Source organism: Eublepharis macularius, chromosome 3 (genome assembly GCF_028583425.1).
Source record: "Eublepharis macularius isolate TG4126 chromosome 3, MPM_Emac_v1.0, whole genome shotgun sequence".
Classification (NCBI taxonomy): Eukaryota; Metazoa; Chordata; class Lepidosauria; order Squamata; family Eublepharidae; genus Eublepharis; species Eublepharis macularius.
In genome coordinates, this window is record NC_072792.1 from 85,551,402 (window position 1) to 85,575,843 (window position 24,442).

Below are 24,442 nucleotides of genomic sequence, written 5' to 3' on the forward strand. Positions count from 1 at the left end.
GAAGCTAAGCAGGGTCGGCCTTGTTTAGTAATTGGATGGGGGACCTCCAACAAAGACAAGGGTTGCAGAGGCAGGTGATGGCAAACCACCTGTTAGTTTCTTGCCATGGAAACCCCACCAGGGGTCGCCATAAGTCAACCCTGACTTGAGGGTACTCTCCACCACCAAGAGAAAGATAAACTACACTTAAGCCATTAGACCTTTAAACAAGGCTTTCACACTCAGAATAGTCCTATAATAATAATAATAATAATCACAGGTATTCCTACTTGGATAAACTTTCCTAAACACAAAAGAAAAAGCTGAAATTTCTTGCTGTGAAATGTTCTTTAAAATAGACCAACTTTGTAGAATGGATACATGTCCTTTTCACCACACTCTTTTAAGAGCCATGACCAATCTGTTGTGACACATAAGTGCTAATAAAGAAACATCCTTGTCAGGTAAATTAATGGTGAGCAGCATTATTTAATGCTAGAATTATTAACAAGGTTACTGAGAATTAGTGTTGGCATTGTTTCTGCAGAGGAAGTTCTGTCTCACTAATCTTTTATGAATTTCAGATTGGTAACTGACTGAAACACAGAAACGTGGTGGAAGTAAGTATTATGGAGAGAAGTAAGCAGAGCCACCCATCAGGAATCTGTTTTGGGACTGGTACTATTTAGCATTAAAAAGTTATGTGGCGTCAGAGATGAGCAGTGACGTGGCCTGGTTTGCAAATGACACCAAATTATTCAAGACAGTGAATATCCACACAAACTGCAAAAAGCTCCAAAAAGATCTCTCCAATTAACAACACTCAGAGACATTAGATTCATTGCAACACAATGCACATTGGGGCAAAACATACACTTAACCTCAATATTGATAAGCTCTAAACAAGCAGTAATTAAACCTGTTGAATAGCAATCCAAATAATCCTTCTAATATTAGGAGGTGGACTGGAAAAAAACTGCCAGTATCATAAAAATGACATTACATAAACCTTTGATACAACTACATTTTGAACTCTGCATTTTAAATAGTGGAAAGAAGCATGATAGTAGTTTGTAAAATTGTTTGGACAAAATGGAAGTAATTTTTTTCTCCTTCTCATAAGATACTTTGAACTCAGAGTAACCCAATCAACTTTTAACCAGTCTCAGGATAGACAAGAGAAAGTACTTTACAAAAAGCATAATTTGTGGTTCTGAATTCTGTACGTTGAGGTGACGAGCACTGGTTTTGATGGCTTTAAAAGGATAGGTCTAGCAATGCAACTTGTAGGTTCAGAAGCTCAGTGAAAAAGAGTGAACGGGCTTCCTAAAAACATCTCACAGTTGGAAAAAGGATGCTGAACTATACGGGTCTGTGGTCCAGCAAAGCTGCTCTTGTGTACCCACTTAGATCTCACACATCTCTGCTGACAGAAGGAATTTGCATCAGACAAAGAAGAGTGCTCTGCCTCCTCCCTTCCTGCTGCAGCCCCCAAACGCACCCCAAAATACAGCTCTTGGGGGAACAAAGGACACCCACGAATAGTGTAAGACTGTACTACTGGGTACTGTCCGTGAGTGTAGATATGATCCTACTGAGCAGTTTCCACATCATTTAATAGGTCACATCAAATTACTTGTTTTAGTAATATTTTCTTTCTATATTCCTATCTTTCAATGTTACGCTTTTTCGAATATCTGTTATACATACTTATTGTATTTTAATTGAATATCCCAGTTGTTGTTTGCATGGATGTACATTGTTTAATCTGCTTTGGGTCTCAGTGAGGACTATAAATAACACAAATAATATAAATAAGAAGACTGAAACTGGAGGTCTGCTAAGTGAGGAAGAAATCAGTGAAAACCACTCTCCCCTTTCATCAGCACAAATGTCCTGCTGGAGGTCATGGAATTTACAGTGTTTCAAATACGAGGCCCTGCAGCATTCTATTGATCACAATGTTATGTACAATACCAAATATTTTAAACATTTTGATTCCTGGTTGTTGATGTGTGTGTTATGTGCCGTCAAGTCACCTCCGACCTATGGCAGGCCTATGAAGGAAAGACCTCCAAAACGTCCTATCGTTAACAGACTTGCTCAGATCCTGCAAACTGGAGGACGTGGCTTCCTTTATTAAGTCAAGCCATCTCATTTTAGGTCTTCCTCTTTTCCTACTGCCTTCCACTTTTCCTAGTATTATTGACTTTTCCAGAGACTCTTGCCTTCTCACGGTGTGACCAAAGTATGATAAGCCTTAGTTTTGTCATTGGTTGTTGATAGTTTGCTCTTTATTCTCCCAAGCTACCTTTAAAGCCACTTTTTATCTATGAAGCTATCTTTAGTTATTGATAGCTATTGATAGACTGTTATATCTTGGGCTTTGACTATCACTGATGGTGTACATAGGTATATCTAATAGGAAATCTCACATTATGGACTCCACCTGGATGCTGCCTAGAATAGCTCCATACAGTATCTGTACTATGTAGCTCTTTTAATAGTTTATTAGAAGGTTGGCCAACATGGTGCCCATGGGCATCATGGCAGCTGCCAGTACTTCCCCAGGCCTGCCGAGCTTTTCCAAAAGTGGGCAGGGCCATTATTAAGTGGCGCTTGTTATTGATTGCCCTTATTCAAATGAACAGATTTTTCATGGCTGCAAGAACAACTGCAGACAATGAAGAATGAGGAGCACTGGAAAGCAGCCAGGTTTGTGGTTCCCATTTAAGCGCTCTCTCTATTTCTTCCCTCTTCTCTTTCTCCCTTCTTCTCATGGACTTTCCTTTGTTACTTTTTATTCTTCTTTCTGCTATTCTTTTATGAAGCAAGGAGGGAGAAATTGTGTTTGGCTCTGTCTCCTATGGAAGCCATTTTGGGCACCATGGGGAAGCTGCACATTTCCATCAGATGTTCCCTGGCGCTCTCGTTGGTGGTTTTGAGAGACTACATAATCTCAAGACTCCATATTATATACCTTACACTACACAGAGAAAGTACCCTGGAGGCCAATGCAATCAGGAGCCATCTTACAACTGTAATTGGTGGAAAAGTCAAATCCAGAGAGCACCTTTATTAGGAGCACCCAAGATCTCTCTTCCTCTAGGCCCCATGAAAAGTATTGCAGGGTATGTAACTTGCAGAGTGGTAATAATACATATTTTTTTGATAACAACATGAGCCCCAGGAAGATTGGGTAGTGTTGAAGAGATTCACAACTGCTTCTACTACATCCCTCGATTTTACATTTCTTTGCCATGCAGCACAGGATATTTGCTTGGCACAGTGGAGCATTTCACAATTTTGCAAACAACTGCCTTATAAAAACTATGTGCAAAACATGCTAGGTTACAAGGACTGGCAAACACACACACCTTCTGTCTTATCTGGCCTTTTTGAGGTATCGACCTATTTGATAACGAACTGGCAACATCTTACTACTTAATTTGGTTTGTTGAAGGTGTCTTTAAGCAATGATGAACTTCTCACACAAAAACATGACACAGTTCTGTAATAAGCAACTTAAGATTCTTTTCATACATAGCTTTTTCAACTGAAAACTCAACACCATTTTTTAAATCTAGTTTATTAAATATTGCTTTGGGGGGGACATGTTTACAACAAGCCCACTTTTTAAATGTAAGGATTCAAAGCAGTCATATTAAAATACAGATTCAATATAAATTGTGTCACAGTCTTAAACAGTGTTCAAAAAATGACAAGACCTGCCTTTTAAAAAAAGACTATTACACCAAGACATAAGAAAAACATTTAAATAAACAAGTTTGGCATTTTCATAATCTTTGTCATATAAAACAGAATATTAACTCTATTTACTGGCAAGCGGATACATAAATCTATTACTAGTTTGAAATGTTTCCTTAAAACATTATACGGAGCTCTGTACAAAAAAATCTGATGAAAGTGCATCCCTGAAAGTAGGCCAATCCATTGCATTAGCTCTTTTAAAAACATAACACACAAAAAATGTCTCTTCCATTTTATATAACTGAAGGCTTTATTTCAGAGATTTTTTTTGCTGCTTCGTCTCAAGTTTACCCCTTGTTTAAAATAGCCTACGGACGCCCACCAGGGGGCAGTGTAAGATTAGCCATTAAATCACGAACAGCTGCAAAGATTGTACATTCACCTAGAACAAGGAAAAGAAACACAAGTTAGCTCCAGAAGTCCTGACAGTGATAAACTTAATCAAAGACACATCTGTTTGACACAAGATGTAGTACAACTACTAAAATTTTCCAAAGATGTAACCAGGAGAAAGGCTAAAAAAGTAACTATAATCACCATATCAGAAAATAACTGTAAGTCACAGTTTATAGTGGCTCTCTATTTAATTAGGATTATCACAGGAAAAAGCTACTCTTGGCTGCTTAATACAAATAAGACTGTCCTTCATTAAACCTATTACTGCTTTGGGTGATATAAGCACAAGGCCTTCCCCCATACTCCTCAAATACTATTTTCTGGCAGAACTATTAGTAACAAAGCAAGTATTTAAAACTACTGGAACATTCAAATCAGAAAAGCAAGCTTCTGATGTCACTGACATCAAAAAATCAACCCCTACTATTCCCCAAAAGCAATAGTGAACATCCTGTAGGAAAAAGATCAGCACCACTGCAAATTAATCAGCTAGGTCAGAACAATTCTTGCTTGGTAAAAACTAAATTTAAAAAATCAGAAGCTATGCTGCTGGTTTTGGAGTGTGATTTCTGGGTGGTTTTTTTTTAAGGTTATGAATCTGTGAGGTTTGTTTACATGAGAACATTTCTCAGAGAAACCATTTAAACATGTAGTATGCTTCATTTTACAATGTTTTAAAGACAAGAAAGCAGTGAAAAACAGCCATGGAGTCTTTTTTGAAGTTTCAGTTTAGGATCTTGGTGCCAATGTATTTTAGAATAACTAGGCAAAGATGGACACACCCCAAATGCCAATTCCCAGAATTCTCTTCAGTAAAGCTCCACAACTAAGTAGAGCCAAATGACTAGTGCCTCACTCGTAAAGAAAACATTGATTCAATTAAATATAAAATCTAGAATTGATTTTTTTCCTCCCACAGTTTTCACTCCTTAAGCATATAAATATTAGGATTTTTTTTTTGGCTCATACATGAATTATGGATAGCATGCACAATATTCCAACTGCCAGTGAGACAAAGCATGGATTTTGAATAACTCACCTTGAACCTCTTATACCCAGGTGGAAACACATGGCTAACCCTCCCAAATCAGTTACCTCAGCGATGATCGGGAGGGGGGTTCAGGGTTGTGTTTGCCAAAAGCAAAGTCAAGCATTTGAAGAGACACCATCGACACCACCTGAATTCTATCAGCAGCTCCAGGGAAGTCAAATGGTATGTGACATCCACACGGTGCGGTTTTAGAATCAAGGCTATCTTCTAACACTATACTAGGAATATCCTGACTTTTTACAACTTAAGCCCAATATAATGATCTTACTTATTAAACTAACAAGCAGTTAACAATAAGGATGTTCAGCAGGGGATGGAGAAGAGAATCTTCTGTGGAGAAGTTAAGTGTCTCGGGTAAAGCTATGCATCCAGTCAGCTTTAAAAATTTCATACCCAAGAATAAAATTGTTCCCCCCACAAAAAAAATCACTTTTCAAAAGTTTCTAATGCTTTTATTAAAGGAAAAGTGAAACTGGATACAAAAGAGTTTCTCACATAAATAAAGCAGGCAGCACAAGATAGAAGATACAGTCATGATGAGTTGTTAGTCATGGGATACAGAAAGAATAAGCCAGCACTGTGATATATTATTTGATGGAGTAATTTATAAGTAGTAGTTCCATCTTCCTGACCCCAGGCTTTCCTCAGAGAAAGTACAATCAAGAACAAGACAAGTAGTAAAATCTTGTAACAGTTAAAATTACAAGAAATGAAAAGGCATATTCCTACAGTTACTAAGCACTAGTTTTCACAGAAATATCTACACAGGGCTCAAGTGACAGCAGTAAAGGTAGCATAGTTATTACTACAGTAGTAGGAGCCAAGTCATTAAGTGCATTATATGCTTCCTTGGTCAACTTCAATGTCCGTGTTGTGCCAATAACACAATTCTTCTGGTACCAGAGAGGTATGCTGAACAATATTTCACTACATGCATTAATCCCCCGCCCCCGCCAAAGAAGCAGGTCTTGTGTTCATTTTAATTAAACCAATCAAAACAAAACTGCACTTGAGGTAAACTGCAATTTGAAAACTATAAAAGTTGGACTTTGTCCATTCAAGCATGCTGAAGGTTTGCCCTACTGGACATGTACAGTACCTGGCCGTGGTGGATTCAGCTCTGCAAACCTCTTTAGAATATTGCTAACCATCATGGGCGCAGCTACTGAAGAGTTTTGCTGTCTGGGAATGTCTGCCTGTTGTGTGGTACCTGAAGCCATATCATATATAATTGGGACAATTATGCTCACTGCTTCCTGTGAAACTGCGGTTTTCTGCGTTAGCTGAAGCTGTGAACAGAATAAAACCGAGAACAGTGAAAACAGGAATCCTGTAACTTAACCATGTATTAAATTACCTTAACCACACAGTGCTATCTAGCTCAGTTCTAGAGTCAGGACTGTTTCTTTATTCCTACTCTGATTTCACTTCTCTTTTCTTAGATCAATCGAAAAACCAAAGCTGACCAGTGTAAAGGGTCAGGAAAACAGGGTAGTTACTCAAATCTGAAATTATGACATCTTCAAACCAACAATTATATTAAGATGTTCAGAAGATTTGGTTTCAGAGTATCTGTTGCTAAATTCCTCATTTTGCCTTCTTAGCTAATATATTAATACCATTTTTATTCTATATTGCATGACACAGTAGAGAAAATGGAAATATAAGAATATAACCATGTTAACTATAATCCACTTACATGGAATATTGTAAAAACTCTTGAGAATTAAATGTTTCTAAGTTTCCCTCAGGTTTCTGAAGTCTTAACATTAAGAATTCAAACTGAGTAATCTCATGCATATCCTTTAAAGGGCATCCAATGCTACCATCATTATTTTAATTGACAGTCACTTCATTATGACCACCACCTGAACTGGATCTACATAGTCTATAAAGATGCTGGTGAAAAACTCACACAGAAGCTGATAGAGTTTGCTACAAAACACACTGGAGGATCTATGAAGCAGAAATGAAAGCAGCAAAGAAACGTTACTTCTCAGCAACTATTGCATCGGCTAGTTCATGACCATCCAAATTGTTCAGGATATCCAGACACCTTTTAACCCCTAAATCTGACCTTTACAGTCCCAAGAACAGACAATTAGCTGCTAAGTTTTTCGCTGATAAAACAGCATGAATACACTCTGATCTAGATGCTAGCTGCAATGCAAACAAGATAGAAGAAATGTTTAATACACCATCTGGCTTACATTTGGACTGCTTTGAACCAATTACAGTGACAGACCTTAATACAATCCTGGCATCTATGAAAGCCATTACTTGTGCGCTGGATCCTTGACCATCTTGGTCATTAAAATCAAGTAAAGATCACATAAGTGAACCACTGAAATCTACTGTAAATCAATTGCTAACTCAAGATACCTTCCCCTGGCTGTTCAAACAGGCAGTTATCCATCCACGAATTAAAACACCATTCCTAGACAAAACTGATGTGGCCAATTATTACCCAGTCTGTAATCCAGATCTTCTTGGAAAACTCTAGTGCTATAGACCCTTTCCAGTCTGGATTCAGACAAGGGCATGGGACAGAGACAGCACTAGTAGTGTTTGTGGATGCCTCCTTATTGCTCCTCCTGGATCTATCTGCAGCATTTGACACAGTAGACCAGGCCATCCTGTTGAGGCATTTAGAAACAGAAGTGGGCATCAAAGAATGTGCCTTGGACTGGTTTAAATCATTTCTCATGGAACGGACTCAGATGGTTGCCATCGGAGATCAGCTATCTCCAGAATGGGAACGAACTTGTGGGGTTTCGCAGGATGCAATCTTACCTCTCATATTATTCAACCTCTATGTAAATCCTTTAGGAGAACTCATTCACAGCTATATCAATATGCAGATGACACCCAACTCTATATTTCGCTATCCAGATCCCTACAGGATGCAGTAGAAATCTTAGATTGCTGCCTGACAGCCATGGTCAAATGGCTGAAAAATAACAAATTGAAATTGAACCCAGACAAAACTGAAGTGATGCTTGTTGGGATAGCAAAGATCTTGAAAAAATTGTAGTCCCCACTCTCGATGGAGTTCATTTGACCCTTGCAGACTTGGTTAAGAGCCTAGGGGTTATACTGGATCCAGCACTACTACTACTAGAAAAACAAGTTAAGGTAGCCGCAAAAAAATGCTTTTTACAATCTCACTCTAGCCTCAAAGATGGCTTCTTACCTTGACACAGCCAACCTGGCCACCTGGATCCATGCTATGGTAACATCAAAACTGACTATTGTAATGCACTATACACTGGTCTCCCAATCTAAGTTAATGAGGAGGCTCCAATTGGTGCAAAATGCTGCAGCTCTACTGTTAGCAGGAGCGAGCAAGAGCATGAGCATCACTCCCGTCCTACAGTCACTCCAGTGGCTACCTGTAAGTTACTGTGCTCAATTCAAGGTATTGGTTTACATACAAAGCTCTTCACAGCCTTAGCCTGACATACCTACAGGACTGCCTCCCTCCCTACGTCCCTCCACAGCCGCCTCACTCATCTGAACAGGGTCTCTTGCAGGTGCCAGCCTGCACATGGGCAAAATCAACAGCAGCTCATACATGGGCTTTCTCTGCGGTGGCCCCTACCCTGTGGAACAGCCTGCCTGAGGAGGTTAGGAGAGCCCCCACTCTCCTGACTTTCCACAAGCATGCCAAACTGAACTATTCAAAAAGGCCTTTTACTCAGATAGGAGGGCAGTATTGTAGGGAGGGGGTCTTATATGCTTCACTAATGAGTTAGGGACCATAGACATCACAACTATGTTGACTTACATGCTATCTGTTGCTTTAAATATGTACTCCTATATATTACCTGTGCTTCATGTTGTCTAATGGCAGTCCTAGAATTGATTATGTTCTGTTTCAGTGATTCTTCAACTCCATATTGGATCCTTGCTAATGCTATGACTTTGTAAAATTGTTTTTATTTATCCTATGACATTGTTTATGGAAATGTCCTTGACACTGTATGGAAATGTCCTTGATACTGATTGTACTAATTTCAAACTATGTAATCCGCCTTGAGTCTCAGTGAGAAAGGAGGATTATAAATGACATAAAATAAATAAATAAACAGTCATTTTCCTAATGGTAGCCATCTTTCCAAATACATACTTTGGAACCCACATTTTGGAAAAGTGTAGATATCTATTACATAGCATTTTAAAACATAAAAAGTAAGCTTGCAAGCCTATTATAGGACCTTATTTACAGAGAAGTTAACATGCCAAGAAAGTTAAGTGCTAGTCAACTCTTCAGGTGACATAAAAGATATACCCAATTCAGTACAGAGGAGTGTTCAAACCCAGTGACACCAATGACATTAAGCACACTTAACTACGGAATATAATATCTGGGCTTTGGGTGTTATCTTCAAATTCACAGACTTCAGTGGGATGTGGGAAGTATTCAGTTCCCTAGTTACTGCTTAAGCAGTAGCTGAAAGCCTAAATGCAATAGAAGTCCTTTTCAGATGACCTAATACATCTAATTAGGCTATAATCCAAGCTGCAACAAACATGAAATAGTCCAAGCTGAATCAGCTGCTATACTTACGAAGAACAACATTTTGGATTTCAGCACAACAGCAGGTGTTCCTGGAGGTGCAATTGGTGGAGCACTTGGAGGAATTGTCAGACAGAACTGTACATTCCATTTCAGCTGGCTTGCCTGATCAGGGAACTGTTTTAATAAAACATTCCAAAGGCCATAGTTAGCCTTACCATAAGTAAATCAGTCTAAATTTTAAAAAATTGCAACAAGGTAAAACCAACTTGCCAGCTCTAGCTTCATAATGTGTACACAGTCCCGGAGAATATGTGGAGGTGCACCTAGCAACTTTGTGAAGGCTATTAAAGTGTTGGCTTTGAAGGGTGGTCCAGCAACCTACAAAAATACAGGATGTTATCACAATGTCACAATGGCAACCCTTGACTATGAGCAGCGTTTCGTCTTTCTCTGATACTCTCTTAATGCATACCCAAAGGGCCACTGAAATCAGAACTACAGGTGTTTGGCAATTTCCACAAACTCCAGGAATCTTAAGTTTTCATTTAGGAGTATACTACTCATGGTTGCAGAAACAACACTGGAAGTATTTTAGTGGCCCAATTCATGAGTGATCCAAGTGGCACAGATCCATCCCACTCCAATCTAGTAACATACAAAGTAGAGAAATAACATGGAAGGGGCAGATCATAAGGGACATCAATACCAGCCTTGACAAATCACGGGAGTTGCTGCACTAGCATAAATGTCCCAGTGGCTCAATTTTGACTTGTGGAAATTGTGCCCACTGCTGCATCTCTTCCTGGCTGCTCAGGAAACTTCCTCTCTTCCATTCTCACAGACATCAATGAAAGTTCACAGGCTCTCACCCCTAACACTTTGCTCTAATAGCCTCTGGGATTTTTTGGTATTTATTTTGCTAATTTCTAGAACCAATCCTCTAAACATTTAAGAAAAATCTGTTTTAAAACAAGCAGTTGTTCAATAGTTAATTACTAATAAAAATGAAATACATACTCTGGTTTCAAAGAATTTCTCCAAAACTTGCAATTCCTCTTGTTTCCACTGCCCTGCATTTTCAGGTGCTACTTTTAACTGCAAAGTTTGGTTGGTCTTAGGGTTCAGGGCAACTCTGCACTTCAAGGCATCTGTCTTGAACATTATCACACCAGGTTCATTGGAATTTATTAGAAGCAGCTGTTGAAGAAGAAGCAAAGGCATCTATCTGACTGGAACACGTCCTACATCTTACTACATTCCGAACCAAGGCAACACGTTTTCTTAACACTTCTTGTGTTTGGTGACAGATAGTTTGAGACAGGATCCTCTTTGCCATCCCAATACACCAAATTCTCACAAAGTTTATTTGCCTCAAGTTGGGAGTAATTGATGGATTTGTAAAACTTTCCAGTGACTGTTTTAAAGAAACGAACACTATTCCCACTATAAGCAGATGACCTTTTGGCCCAGTCTCCCATCATCAACCCTGTCCAGTGTCCTAGTGTGACACTTTATTACACAACTCCAACTTAGTTACCGTTTCCTGCTGGATAATCCTCTGAAGATGTCTTCTCATAATAACTGATCCAAGGAAACGTTCAAGTGGGGAACAGAGATAGCTTCCAGCCAGTCCTGGCATAAGTCCAGGAGTTGGAGAGGGCAGCAGTAGAATGTTCAAGGCACTGTGAGTGAGAATTGTGGGGATGGATGCAGCCCAAGAACGGTGAGGTAGTTTACGAGGTGGTGGCATATTTGTTGGCATTGCTTGGGAACCTAATAAAAATAAATACACCTTACTCTTCCTGTTGAGGAATACATGATTATTTATGCATTCACAATGCTAGGGCTAGGCTTGGGACACAGACAAATAAGAAAACCCTCAGCCCCCCGGGAGTTGCCCACAATGAGTATATTCTTAAGTGCTGTGCATACAGGGCCAGTTGAAGGATACTATAATCTTTACATTAGGAGAGTTTTATTTTGCACTATAATTTGCCTTCTTTTTTTACATGGCTTTTCCCCTCAATGAGATTTGAAACCCTGCTGCATTATGTATACTCTATTTTTTACTCTCTCTTTGGAAAATTATCCTAACAGCAAAAACTAGAAGTTGTATCAGCAACTTTTAAAAATTTGTGGTCGGAAACAAGAGAAAAACATATTTTACAACTGAACTAACAGATGTTATTTAGCAAACTCTCTGACACTGTTTGGATCTAAAGCATCACTAGTGGAATGAAGCTAGAGGGACAGGACTTCCCCGATTTCTCCCTTCCTGCTGGAGTTCACTGAGCCCCCCAAATTCTGTGTGTGAAGGTCAAGAGACCCTCAGGAACAACACAGGTGGCAAAGCAGGGATTAACAGCATGAGGGATGAAGAATAGCAGAAGTTAACATCTCCTCCTTGACCCACAGAAGTGTGGTTACACCAGGAGAAAAGCAACTTTTGGATGCAATCCACTGCTGTTAGTGGGTTGAGAATCTTATCACCTTCTAAGAGGTGAAAAATTAACACAAAGCTCCAACAGCTTCATAAGTAATTTGGTCTATTAAAATACATAGTTCACCTCCTATGTAAAATGGGAGAGTGCTCAATATGGATTTTCCCTATTATCAGACTATTATCTAAAGTTCAAATTTGCCTGGACTACCCTTCAGTGAGGGAGCAAATTATTAAGTATGTGAACCATTATCCTGCTTGGATACATGTAATGTCAGCTGGATAAGCAGCATGACAAGCCATCTTGTTTCTGTCAATCACATTTGCCTTCACCGAGCCTAAAATCAGGTCAAGATCCAAGTCTTCCAACAACAGGTACCATGCAACTGCACAGAACAAAGTCCTTTGCATACAGGTGGACTACTACTCATTCTAAATGCCCACCAAGATGCATTAGCTTTGCATGTTCTTTTTGTGCGTATGAAAGCATACTGGAAGTTCTTTTGAATATTTTGATACCTTGAATACCAAGAAACAGCTACTGGAGTGCCCACCACCCACCCTGCCTGAAAGGATTTACCTGGATCAGCTCAACAGGGACTATTACTCAAAGATTATCCCAGAGTTTAGGTAACTGAGTACAAGCAGCTTGAAATAGTCAGCATCAGTAAGATGACTGATGAATGTACTTGGATTTCATTCTTTTGTACTAGAGAGTTAATCAGTGATCAATATGCTTTTGCCTACTTCTAAAAACTGAATTGGCATGCTGGGTGTTAAAGGAGATTTATAGTGAAATACTGAATAAGGAGCTCAACATCTACTGCCTTTATTGGCAAATGATTTTACCTTCCAGCACAAAACCCACCAACACGCTGTCAATATTACTTACTTGTTCCAGCTCGTGGAGAATGAGAAGCATCTGGTACTGGAGAATGTAAGGAAGGGTTGGCTGGTGACATTCCAGTCATACGTGCTGTTGCTGGAGAGGGACCAGACACTTGAGGTGAGCCTGGCCAATTTCCTGCTCGTTGACTGGGGGACATCATTGTATATGGTGAACTAGGATCTATGGTTCCTATAGAAATAACAGGAAGCTTGAAAGTTGTTGTCTCCAGCAGTAGGAATAATAGGAAATTACAGGTCGTAGAACAGGATGTCCCAGCATCCATAGCCTTTAGCTTTCCTATTACAGAGCCTAGCTAAAACTTGGAGGAAAACACTGAATATGCCCTGGCCATTTTATAAACTACTAAAATGTTATTCTTGCAAATCAGTAAACAGGCTGGCTGATCTAGGGAGACAATTCTTAATTTGGAAGTGGGACGTCTTGGGTTCAATTCTCAGAAAAGCCTACACTGAGGGCTGGAAGACTGGGGCCACAGATGAGTGCCACCGTGCATGTTTTATATGCACCAGTCACATCATGGGGTGACTCACTAGGAAAGACAATAATGCTAGGAAAAGCAGAAGGCATTAGGAAAAGAAGACGACCTTGACCCAAAGGAAGCCCCTGCCTTCAGTTTAGGTAAAGGTGCAAGCACCAAGTCATTACTGATCCATGGGGGGACATCGCATCACAACATTTTATTGGTAAACTTTTTTTATGGGTGGTTTGTCATTGCCTTCCTCAGTTATCTACACTTTACCCTCAGGAACCTGGGTACTCATTTTACCGACCTCGGAAGGAGTCAACCTTGAGCCAGCTATCTGAACCTGGCATCTGCCAGGATCGAACTCAGGTAGTGAGCAGAACTTGGGCTGCAGTACTGCAGCTTACCACTCTGCGCCACGGGGCTCTTCCTGTTTACGAGACCTTCAGTTTACAAGGCTGTTAATGAAAGGACATTTTGGAGATCTTTCATTTGTAGGGTCACCCTAAGTCAGAAGCAACTTGATGGCACATCACACACATGCACATCATTCTTTCCACATCTTCTCTAGCAAAGTGCCAGGGATGATTTATAAATGTGTTGTAGTCTCACCAGTGTAAGATACCATCTTGATACAAGATTTTAAAATCTCTCTCTTATCTTGGTGTGTGTGAAATTAAAAGGCAGATTTAACTAAATGGAAGCCATACTTTAGTTATGCCTATATCCTGGTCTCATTTTTAAGTGTAAGAAGGTGGGTTCTGCCATCTAAAGGAAACTAAAAATTTGTAGAAGTTAGAGATATTTTTTGCAAAATATGATAGAGAGTTTATTATTCACCTTTCACTGTCAGTTAAATAACTACTGATTTGTTTCTTAAAATATGTGGTGTTGAACAGATGTTGAATTTGAAAATATGGAAAACATGGAATCCTAAAGACTGGAGCTTTTTATTGCAGGGCTCACATTGTTAGTGAGAGAAGATGTAGTGTATTCATTGAGTAACTGAGCTTCAATGCAGCATTTCAACAGTCTGAATCTCACTACTGACATGAACTTAGCAGGTGGCCTTGGGTAAGCCTCTATTCTCAGCCCCAGCTGTATTGTGGGGATAATAACACCAACTTTATTCACCACTCTGAGTAGGCACTAATCTGTCCAGAAGAGTGGTATACAAAAGAATGGTTATTACCATTATTATTGTTATTAGTAAAACACCATGTCTAGATATATTATGAACTCTATGTAACTGGTTCCATGATTCATATGAATTTTGTGTTATGCCAGGCAGGAAAAAAATAGCATAAAATGTTTGTATAGGAGAGATGTCAGGTGCTAATTTGGAGTACCATTTATCCCAAATTTTAAGTGTGTTAATAAGAAAAAGGAAGTTTAGACCTGCTAAATATTTAAGCAACAGAACTGGTAACTGAGACTGTCTACTAACATATTATCCTCTGGGTTGCATAGAAGGCTTCCAAAATGGAGCAAAAAATTAGAATTCAGTAGCACCTTAAAAACCTACAAAATTTCCCATGGTATAAGCTTGTTAAAGACGACATGGAAAGAATGGTATAAACTATCATATCTGGTGGCAACATAGAAAACTTACTTCATCAGGTATCTGTGAACTTTGATTAATGAAAGCTTAGACCCTGGAAAATTTGGTTGGTCTTTAAGGTACTACTGGGCTTGAATTTTATTCTACTACTACAGACTAATATGGCTACCCACCAGAAATGAATGGAGCAAGTTTACCAGAAGTATTTTAACTATCTTTCCATTCTCCCAGCTGTCCATAGACACACACACACACCCCTCAAAGCTGCTGCAGAGGATTTGGGGACCTTGTAGGATGTGCTACATGGCATAAAGAACTGCAGCAATAAGGGAGAATTGGTTGAAATCACTCCCCTTTGTTGCACATGAACGGAGTGAAAGGTCACACAGGAGTAACAGAGGGGGGAAATTTTGCTGTTTTTTTATGTTGCTGCTGTTAGCAGTCAGACCCCTCCTCACAATGAGAAGGCAGTTTATAGATGAAATATTGTAAACCCCCTTCCTCCTATTCCATAAACACTGCTTGGCCCAAGGCAACTGGACAGGAGCCTGGAAAATTACCAGGAGGTGAATCAGAGTGGCTGACTGACCAACAGCTCCCTCCTTGCTCCAGAGAGATGCATAACATAAGACAATGAGGCTCCCAGAAAGCTCCTGACTCATCCTGTCAACACCCATCCTTGCTTCCCATCATCTATCCACCCTAATCAAGCAACACACAGTACTAAAAGGGTCATTTAGCTCCTTTCAAACTATAGTCCACCTTAGGAGGCCTCTCTCAACTCCACTGTTCACCTCTGGAGATAGCCATTAAGCCATTGTTTTGGGGGCAAAGACATCAGCTTGCCCCAGGGAGCATTTCACCCTATAACGGTGCTTCCCCGCCATGTGGTGTGCATGTGTGTTCTGGATACATCCATACACTGCCAAATGCATTTGGGCTTCTTCTCTTCTCCCCATGAAACGCTGGTCATTTTGCTCCCACTTCCATGAACTTCTGTCTTCAAGACTGGTAACTATTGTCCTTCACATTTCCTCCCTGATTTTCTTAGCCGTGGTATACCTGCTGTGTGTGATTTTTGTACAGCTGCCCTTTTTATTTCTCCTTTAATAAAAAAAAACTTTCTGGTTGAACATCTGCCTGATTTATTTGAGAATTCTCTAAGGGAATAATCCCCATAAACATAGGTGGAGAATCCCAATTACCCCCTCTTGCTTGGTTAACACTGCTGTTCCACTCCACCACACAGATAGCAGTGGCTTTTTGGAGGCTGTGTGCAAGAGACAGTGGTAAAAATTGCTTCTAAATTCACTCTCTTTGCAGAAGCCTTAGATGTAATTCAGTATTAGAATCATTAACCTTAAAAATAATATAATACATTTATTCCATATCACACAATGAAAGAACCTGTAACTTCATAGAAACTGTCATAACATCACAAGGGAACCTCACTGGAGTTGTATAGAATTATTAGGTGATCAATCAATAATCTGTGGCAGTTTTCTTAGTTTGCAACTGGTTGGCAAAATTCTAAGGGAAAGTCAACACCATCTATTATTGTAGAGAAAATAAGCTACTGTATGCAAGTCCGTATTTCAAAATCGACTGAGATAATGCCACAATTCAAGTGTTATGAGAATGTTGCAATGAAATTTTGACTTTCAGAATCTCATGTGCTAACTGAAGCTTCTAGAAACATATTTTGGAAAGAAGAGGAAGAGTAATTTGATACTACAAAAACTGCCCAAGTCGGGGGGGGGGCAGCTTTGTACAGAGAAGAAAGGACCCTACTCTTCCTACAAAAGGCCAAGAAGTCCTCCTCTCCACATGTGAATGAGTTATCCTGGTAAGGGACTGACATTATTAAAGCCTGAACATTAGCAACAGACCCAGCAGCTGGAAAGCCAAAACACTCTGGAGACCATCCCCCCTGGTAAGATCTTAAGCCTGTTTGTTTCAAGTTCCCCAAACAGCTACTATTGTTAAGGTAAAACAGTATTTAGAAGCAGAAGGGATTCCAAACTATGTAGGAGTCTGGAGACAGGTATGCCAGAAAATTGATTGCTACTATTTCAAAATCTGCATCGTAATAAAAAAATAGAACAGAATAGTAACCTTTCACAGAGACAGAAAAATAACAGCCAGTTTGGTGTTTTCTTTTCTTTTCTCCCCCCCAGTTTGGTGTTTTCTAACGTTTCTATCTGTTCACTTACCATGTGGGCTAGTAAAGTTTGCACTTTGTCCCATTGTGATTCCAAGAGACGAAGGAGAAGGTGTAGGGCCAAATGAGGCTGGTGATGGTGCTCTTAAAGCACCACTTGGAGAGTTTGCAGCATGCAGCGTTCCTAAACATGACATTAAAAACAGCAGTATTTATATATCGAATTTATATGAGTATGTGTATCACTGTTTCATATTTAATTCCCAAATAGGCTCCACTGTGCAGATTAAAGAAAACTGCACAATGTAGGCATACAGAGGTAGGAAAGATGGTTTCTTCAAACCTGGTGGAACCTCCCAGGTTTGCAGACAAATCTGAAAAATGGAAAAAATGGGGGGAGGAGTTAAAACCCATGAAAAAAGCGAAAACTGATGGCATTCCGGGGGGGGGGGGAGGACACTTGAGCGGCATTTTAGAGTGTGGAAGCAACCTCAAATGGGGCCCAACATTCCATGTCCCCAACCAGAAGGTAAAGGAAGAGGGGAGGAGAAAGGGTGGAAGCTGGGGTATGAGAAAATCAAATCATGTAAATGGTACGAGAGAGGAAGCAGGAAAAGGAAAGAGGAAGCAAGAAGGGAGGAAAAACAGCATTTATGAAAGACCACAGGAACTTTGAATGGCATTAACTCCTGCTACTCATCAAAAAGGAATCTTACCCGGAGATTGCGTGAGCATCATTGAGGGAGATGGGGTGACTGTGCTGTGGTAAGATGTGGGGGGTGATGTCAAAGGGTAAGCCCCTGGTACTCCTGTCTGTTTTGAAGATTGCTGAAACAAAGTTTTTATTAGAAACATAGAGCTGCAAAGGATCCCAAGGGTCATCTGGGCACTATACTTCTGTTGATACTGCCTAAAATTGCATTTGCCTTTTTAGCTACCACATCACACTGCTGACTCATGTTCAGTGTATGATCGACTAAGACTTCTAGATCCTTTTCATTACATATACTACTGCCAAGACAGGTCTACCCCATCCTGTAAGTATGCCTTTGATTTTTCCTACCTAAATGCAGAACTTTACATTTATCACTGTTGAAATCATTTTGGTAGTTCACCTTAAATCTTGCTTCTGTGTTCTATTGTGTTTGCAACCTCTCCCAATTTAAATGTAATGAGCATCCCCTCTATTCCTTCATCCAAGTCATCTGTGAAGATGTTGGACAACACAGGGGCCAGGACAGATCCCTGAGGCACTCTACTTGTCACTCCTCTCCAAGAGGACGAGGAACCATTTACAAGCAATCTTTGGGTGTGATCAGTTACAAATCCACCTAACAGTAGTTAGGATCCAAACCACATTTTACCAACTTGTCAACAAGAATATCATGTGGATTAGGCATAGTAAAACACATATTTTGATAATATTACCCCTTTAAGAAGCTAATATGGTGTTTAGGTATCTGATTTTTGCCAAAATACTTCTGAGAAACTGGCAGAGCAGGTAGTTCTAACTTGACATTCATTCCCATTTTTAGATAATAACATTTTCTTTTTCTCCCTGAATCATAGATAAGTTATCAAACATTTCTTCATATATCTCTAAAGCTGCCCTCAAACTCTTGTCTGGGCCCTTGCTTTCAAGAGTAATTGTTGTCTTTTATTCTTTGTAATATACTACTTTGAGATAGCAGTTACGTATAGTGCCTTGACCATTAACATCCTACTGTACACCTTTGAAATACACTAAACTCCTACATGGCCCTGCTCACGTGTTACTACTTTGTTTGTTACTATCAATACTCCAGACTATACAAGGCATATACTTTTGCCATAATCATAAAGAGCCAGTCTGATGCAGTGGTTAAGAGCAGCAGGACTCTAATCTAGAGAACCGGGTTTGATTCCCCACTCCTTCACTTGAAGCCAGCTGGGTGACCGTGGGTCAGTCACAGCTCTCTTAGAGCTCTCTCAGCCCCACTCACCTCACAGGGTGATTGTTGTTGTGGGGATAACATATTTTGTAAACCGTTCTAACTGGGTGTTAAGCCACCCTGAAGGGTGGTATATAAATCAAATGTTGTTGTTATTAAATAGTTCGCTTATATTTGCAGTATGGGCATTTATAAATGTACATATAGATACAACCTGCTGTTGAGGCTGAAGCTGTGATATTAACGAATCCATCATGTCCCCTCCAATAGGAGATGGTGGATTATCATCTTCATTGACAGACCGTCTTCGTGCATCCTGATTGCTGTCCACAAACATGTTCAGGAATGTCTGCAAAGGGATTATTCAGATTATTCAATATATGTGCCCATTAGATACATAGAATGAATGTCCATAATGACCTTATACCATATTAACTTTTCACCTATGTTAAAGCAACATCTCCTTATATTTCCTAAGATTAACATATAAACATACCAAATTCTATATCACAATACAATTAGAAGCATATTACTCTGTTGCTTGAAATAGCGGTCCAGAAGAGTTCTTGCTAGTTTGCTAACAGTGAGCATGCCTTTTCTTCTGGCAAATACATTTCTGGTAATCTGTCCACTTCCCCAAGTGACAGGTAGACAGGGGTTCATCCCTGTCCTCTTATAGGGCTTTAAAAAGAATGATAAGAAATTGATACATTCACTTCTTCCCTGTGCATCCAAAACTAAGAAAGAATCCCTTCTCAACCCCCTTCCTCTTGGAAGTGGCTCATTTTTATAGCTTTGCTGAACTTTGATGGCTACTTACTGCCCACTCAGACACCAAGGACAGGGTTTCAAGCCACCAGTAGCTTATATGGGACCCCAGACAAAAACTGCCTTTGTGCCCTGCTCAGACTACCCAGATGTAACCCAAACATCATACAAAAACAGTTACATGCTTTGCTCACCTCTATGAAACCCCACAATGATCAGGGTCTCTGGAATTTTGTCCCCTAATCCCTCCCTTCCTTATCAGCAGCTCAAGTTTGGTGGCAACCACAAATTTGGGCTCGTTATTAAAGGCAGGGGTGTGTGTGGAATGGTACATCCCAATCTCATCAGATCCTGGAAGCTAAGTAGAGTCAGTACTTGGATGGGAACCTACCAAGGAAGACTGCAGAGGAAAGCAATGGCAAACCACCTCTGCTTCTAACTTGCCTTGAAAGCCCCTTGCTGGAGCTGCAATGTTAGTTGTGACTTGATGTCACATGCATACATATTAAGGCCAGACAAAATTTGAGAATTCTCGTGGTTGAGAAAAAGTTGCTCTTTGGAAGCGGCAAACCCTTTTTCTCAAAAAAATAAGCTATGTTACCCCAGTAAAAATAAAACATTTTGATAAAAATCAAGTACACTATCCAGAATTCATCATTTCAGTTTTCCTACAAGGCCTATGTCTTTTATTAAGGAAATAAAATGTAGGCATAGAATAGTGGACTACAATTTAATAATGAAGTATTGGGAACGTTTGGGCAAGGAGGAATCCAGACAAACTTTTAAAAGGCAAGTTTACATTGACAGAGTCATTCATTCATTCGCAGATTTGTACTGACAAGAGTGAAGCTACCTTACACAGTTGGAACATTGGTTCATCTACCTATGTACTGTCTACTCTGTCGGCAATTTTCAAAAGCCTCAGGTCTTTCCCAGTCCAGCCACCTGAGCTTCTTTAAATTGGAACGGCTGGAGACTGAACTTGTGACTTCATGCATGCAAAGTATGTGCTCTGTTACTGACTCCTCTACCGGCACTGAACACTCATATAATCTAGTGCAGTGTTCCAAGACATGCCAGTACAGAAAACACCTACAGAATGTTACCACCCAACACTCTTAAGGGACAATATCATTATGCCCTAAGAGGTGACTGATTTCCTCAATAATCAACAACTAAGTAGTCTAAAATTAAAATATGATTCAACAGACTTACAATAAACTCATACTGATTCAATGACAAAGAATAGTCACCTTTAGACCTGGAGCAGGATAAAAGCCTTCAACAATTTTGCTGTTGTCAAAAAGACTATATGCACCATCACGAATAGCGACAACCCCACGGCTCTGGCAGTAAATGTCAATGCAATACATGTTCCTGAAGGCCAGTCTAATGTGTGTGGGTGACTGAGGCAGAATTGAGAAACATTGGTAGGCAGTGTTGGTGCGTTGTGTCAGTCCCAGCATTGGCACAGTTGGGAGCTTATTGATAGCATTTAACGGAGCCTGAGTATCATACAAAACCTGCAGGTGAACACAGGAACAGTTTAGTTTCACAACAGCCAGCCACTTACCAAGCCTTTATATGCACACAGACACTGTAAATGCTGCTTTAAAACTGTTTTATCTCTGATAATACTCCACTGGCTCATTTATTATTAAATGCTCATATCATTCATTTCCCTACTGAGGGATTCTGGATCAAAAGCAACCCATTAAAAGCAGGTTTCTCCTTAGCAGCCCCACATCTCATGGCCTCTTGGCAAAAAAGATAATTCAGATAGAATAACAAAATCCATACCTTTGTTATTTTTGCATTTCAAAGACATGATATAATGGGCAGGCCATATTTTGGCACTACTACATGAATAAGCCTGGGAAAAGTGTCTCACTCATTCAGTTCCCCACTCTTGCACACCATGAGTCAATGAGATATTTCCTGGGTTTTGACATACCACAATCCACCATAACTTCTGAACTGGCAAACTATAGCTCAAGTCTGCATAATCAAGACTCTAAATTGGGAACAAACCAGGGCATGGCAAAGGCAAACTATAGTTTGTATGCAACACCTAACTGTGGCTTGCCAAATGTGAAATTAAGGCTCCTTCCAGACTCATTCATATCACACTAAACCATGATTTGGTGGTCATGTGAACCAAACCAATAAGACTGTCTCCCTGGGTACAATTCAGAGTGTCAGTTCCTACCTTAAAGTCCCTAAACAGCTTGGGGCCACAGTACTTGAAGGACTGCTTCCCATCATATTGCCCAGACCAGCATTTAAGATCCTCTTCCCAAGCTCTGCTTTCTGTGCCCCCACAAAAGCAAGGTGAGTGGCAATCAGAAACCGAGTTTTCTCAGTAATAGCATCTTGGCTTGGATCCACCAGTCTGTCCATGGATGGAAGGGACAGATCCTCAGGAACAGCACGTGAGAGAATTCTGAGGCCTGCAGCTGGAGAGGCAAATCAGCAAAAATCTGGCCCCCCTTCCCATTCATGGAAATCTTCTGTTGGATTCAAGTCTTGCCTATGGAATTCTCTCCCCATTGAGGCTTGCCAGACACCTACTTAACTGTCCTTTAGACAGGCTACATTTCTCTCTGTCCAGCTTCTAACTGAAATATTCTATCTTTATTACATTTTTAATGGTTCTAGCCCAAGGGCTGATTTATGGATATCATTTGAGGTGTCTTAATGTTATTTTTGTGTTTTGTTTTTATGTCTTGTCTATATTGATTTTTTTTTGTTGTTCCTTATGATTTTATTGTGTTAGTCTTTACTTTGTGAGCTACTTCTGGAGAGGCAGCTAATAAATTTCCTGAAAAGATAAGTACATACACACCTGTAATAGCTGTACTACATTTGGTGACTTATTAAACATTTCCTGGAGCTGATGTAGGATGGTATTATGACAGTTACTGCATCCCGAGTTTGGTCCAACTGTTCCTAGGGATATATGAAACTTCTGATGCACAGAATTCCACTGTATGCTGATCTATAAATATAAAGAAGAGTTTTAGAAATACAAATACACAGCACTTGCATAACACTTCATACATATAAACACACACAGTTTTAAAAAAGAAATTCTGTACCAAGAGAATTTGCCACACTTCAAGAATACCCAGAAAACACAATAATCATAAAACAAAAGAGAAGTATTTTGAATAAACAGATTTAGTATTTTAAGTTTGTTCCTGGTGGAAGCCAGGTTCAGGTAGCCAGCTCAAGGTTGACTCAGCCTTCCATCCTTCTGAGGTCGGTAAAATGAGTACCCAGGTTCCTGGAAGTAAAGTGTAGATGACTGGGGAACGCAATGGCAAACCACCCCGTAAAAAGTCTGCCAAGAAAACGTCATGATGCGACGTCCCCCAATGGGTCAGTAATGACTCGGTGCTTGCACAGGGGGACTACCTTTACCTTTTATTTTAAGTGATAAAAGCATGGCCAGAGTATATCTTACTACACGCACTGATAGGTTTGATGTTCCCACCTTTCTAGTTGCTGAACATACTTAAAAATCCAGTACTGGAAAGAGAGGAATGACTCTGCTAAACAGGGCTGCTAGGATCCCAGATGAAAAAGGAACAGATAGGTAGTATAGTTAACCAACATTGTTTCACAATCTAGTGGTATCCCAAGCAGAGAAGGATTCCCTCCTCTCACCTTCTGGAGCTGACAAGCTCTATGTACTGAAATGAAGGGGGCACCTACCACTTCTCAAAGCCAGAGAAGCCCCTGACCTTATTCCCCAATATAGATGGATTAAAACAGAAATGTTCAAAAGAATAATAAAGAAAGAAAAGAGCCTGTGTTTATGTATTTTTTCCTTTGCCTGCTTGTACTTCTGGTTTGTGGAAACACTGTTTTGGTTGAAGCAGTTAAGCAGTTTTTGCAACGACCACAATATCTTTTAGTAAATGCCAAAAATGGGGCCCCAATGTTGAAACACCTGGGTTTTATCCTACAGATAAAACTGGTAGAAATGGATCTTCTCCTTCCTTCCTTTTTTCCAGTAACCTCTTGCGACTTCCAGGCACCAACTGGAGGGAGGGGGGCAGGAGACCCTTGTGAACAAAAAGCCACGTGAGTCGAGGGACTGCAGTCAGGAGAGGAACCGAGCAGTATCAGCCCTCCTCCCTTTTCCACTAGCAGGACAGCAATAGAATACAAAGCTATATCTTTCTATCATCAAAAGATTCAATTGATATATGATGTCCTATAATTTGTAGTATGTTTTTGAACTGCTTCACCTATATAGTAACTTTAAGACATTCCAGGTACTGCCTCTCGACAACTGCTTCTGCCCCTGCATCAATATAACAGCCTAACAAGTGAACAAATTTACGTCCTGCTATGCTATGGATTGATCATGCTTTTGCAAACAAATTCTACGAAGATAACAATTTAGGGTGATTTAAGATAGCTCTCCATTGCTAAGTGCAACTAAAGAGAAAAAATTGTGAACAATTGCTTCTAGTAAGAA

The 24,442-nt window shown here is 39.9% G+C and overlaps 1 protein-coding gene across 1 annotated transcript in view; it reads right to left on the minus strand.

Annotated features, from left to right (window-relative positions):
- Positions 1-3,561: 3,561 nt before the first annotated feature.
- Positions 3,562-24,442, minus strand: part of MED14 (mediator complex subunit 14) — a 52,022-nt gene continuing 31,141 nt past the window's right edge. Inside the window, exons 20-31 of the mRNA XM_054974245.1 lie at positions 22,799-22,951; positions 21,207-21,476; positions 19,400-19,534; positions 17,971-18,082; positions 17,307-17,438; positions 13,052-13,237; positions 11,257-11,492; positions 10,737-10,916; positions 9,990-10,097; positions 9,768-9,893; positions 6,297-6,486; positions 3,562-4,132 (exon numbers count right to left, since the gene is read on the minus strand). Coding sequence (XP_054830220.1) covers positions 4,059-4,132; positions 6,297-6,486; positions 9,768-9,893; positions 9,990-10,097; positions 10,737-10,916; positions 11,257-11,492; positions 13,052-13,237; positions 17,307-17,438; positions 17,971-18,082; positions 19,400-19,534; positions 21,207-21,476; positions 22,799-22,951 — 1,902 coding nt within the window. The 3' untranslated portion in view covers positions 3,562-4,058. The remainder of the gene's footprint in view (positions 4,133-6,296; positions 6,487-9,767; positions 9,894-9,989; positions 10,098-10,736; positions 10,917-11,256; positions 11,493-13,051; positions 13,238-17,306; positions 17,439-17,970; positions 18,083-19,399; positions 19,535-21,206; positions 21,477-22,798; positions 22,952-24,442) is intronic.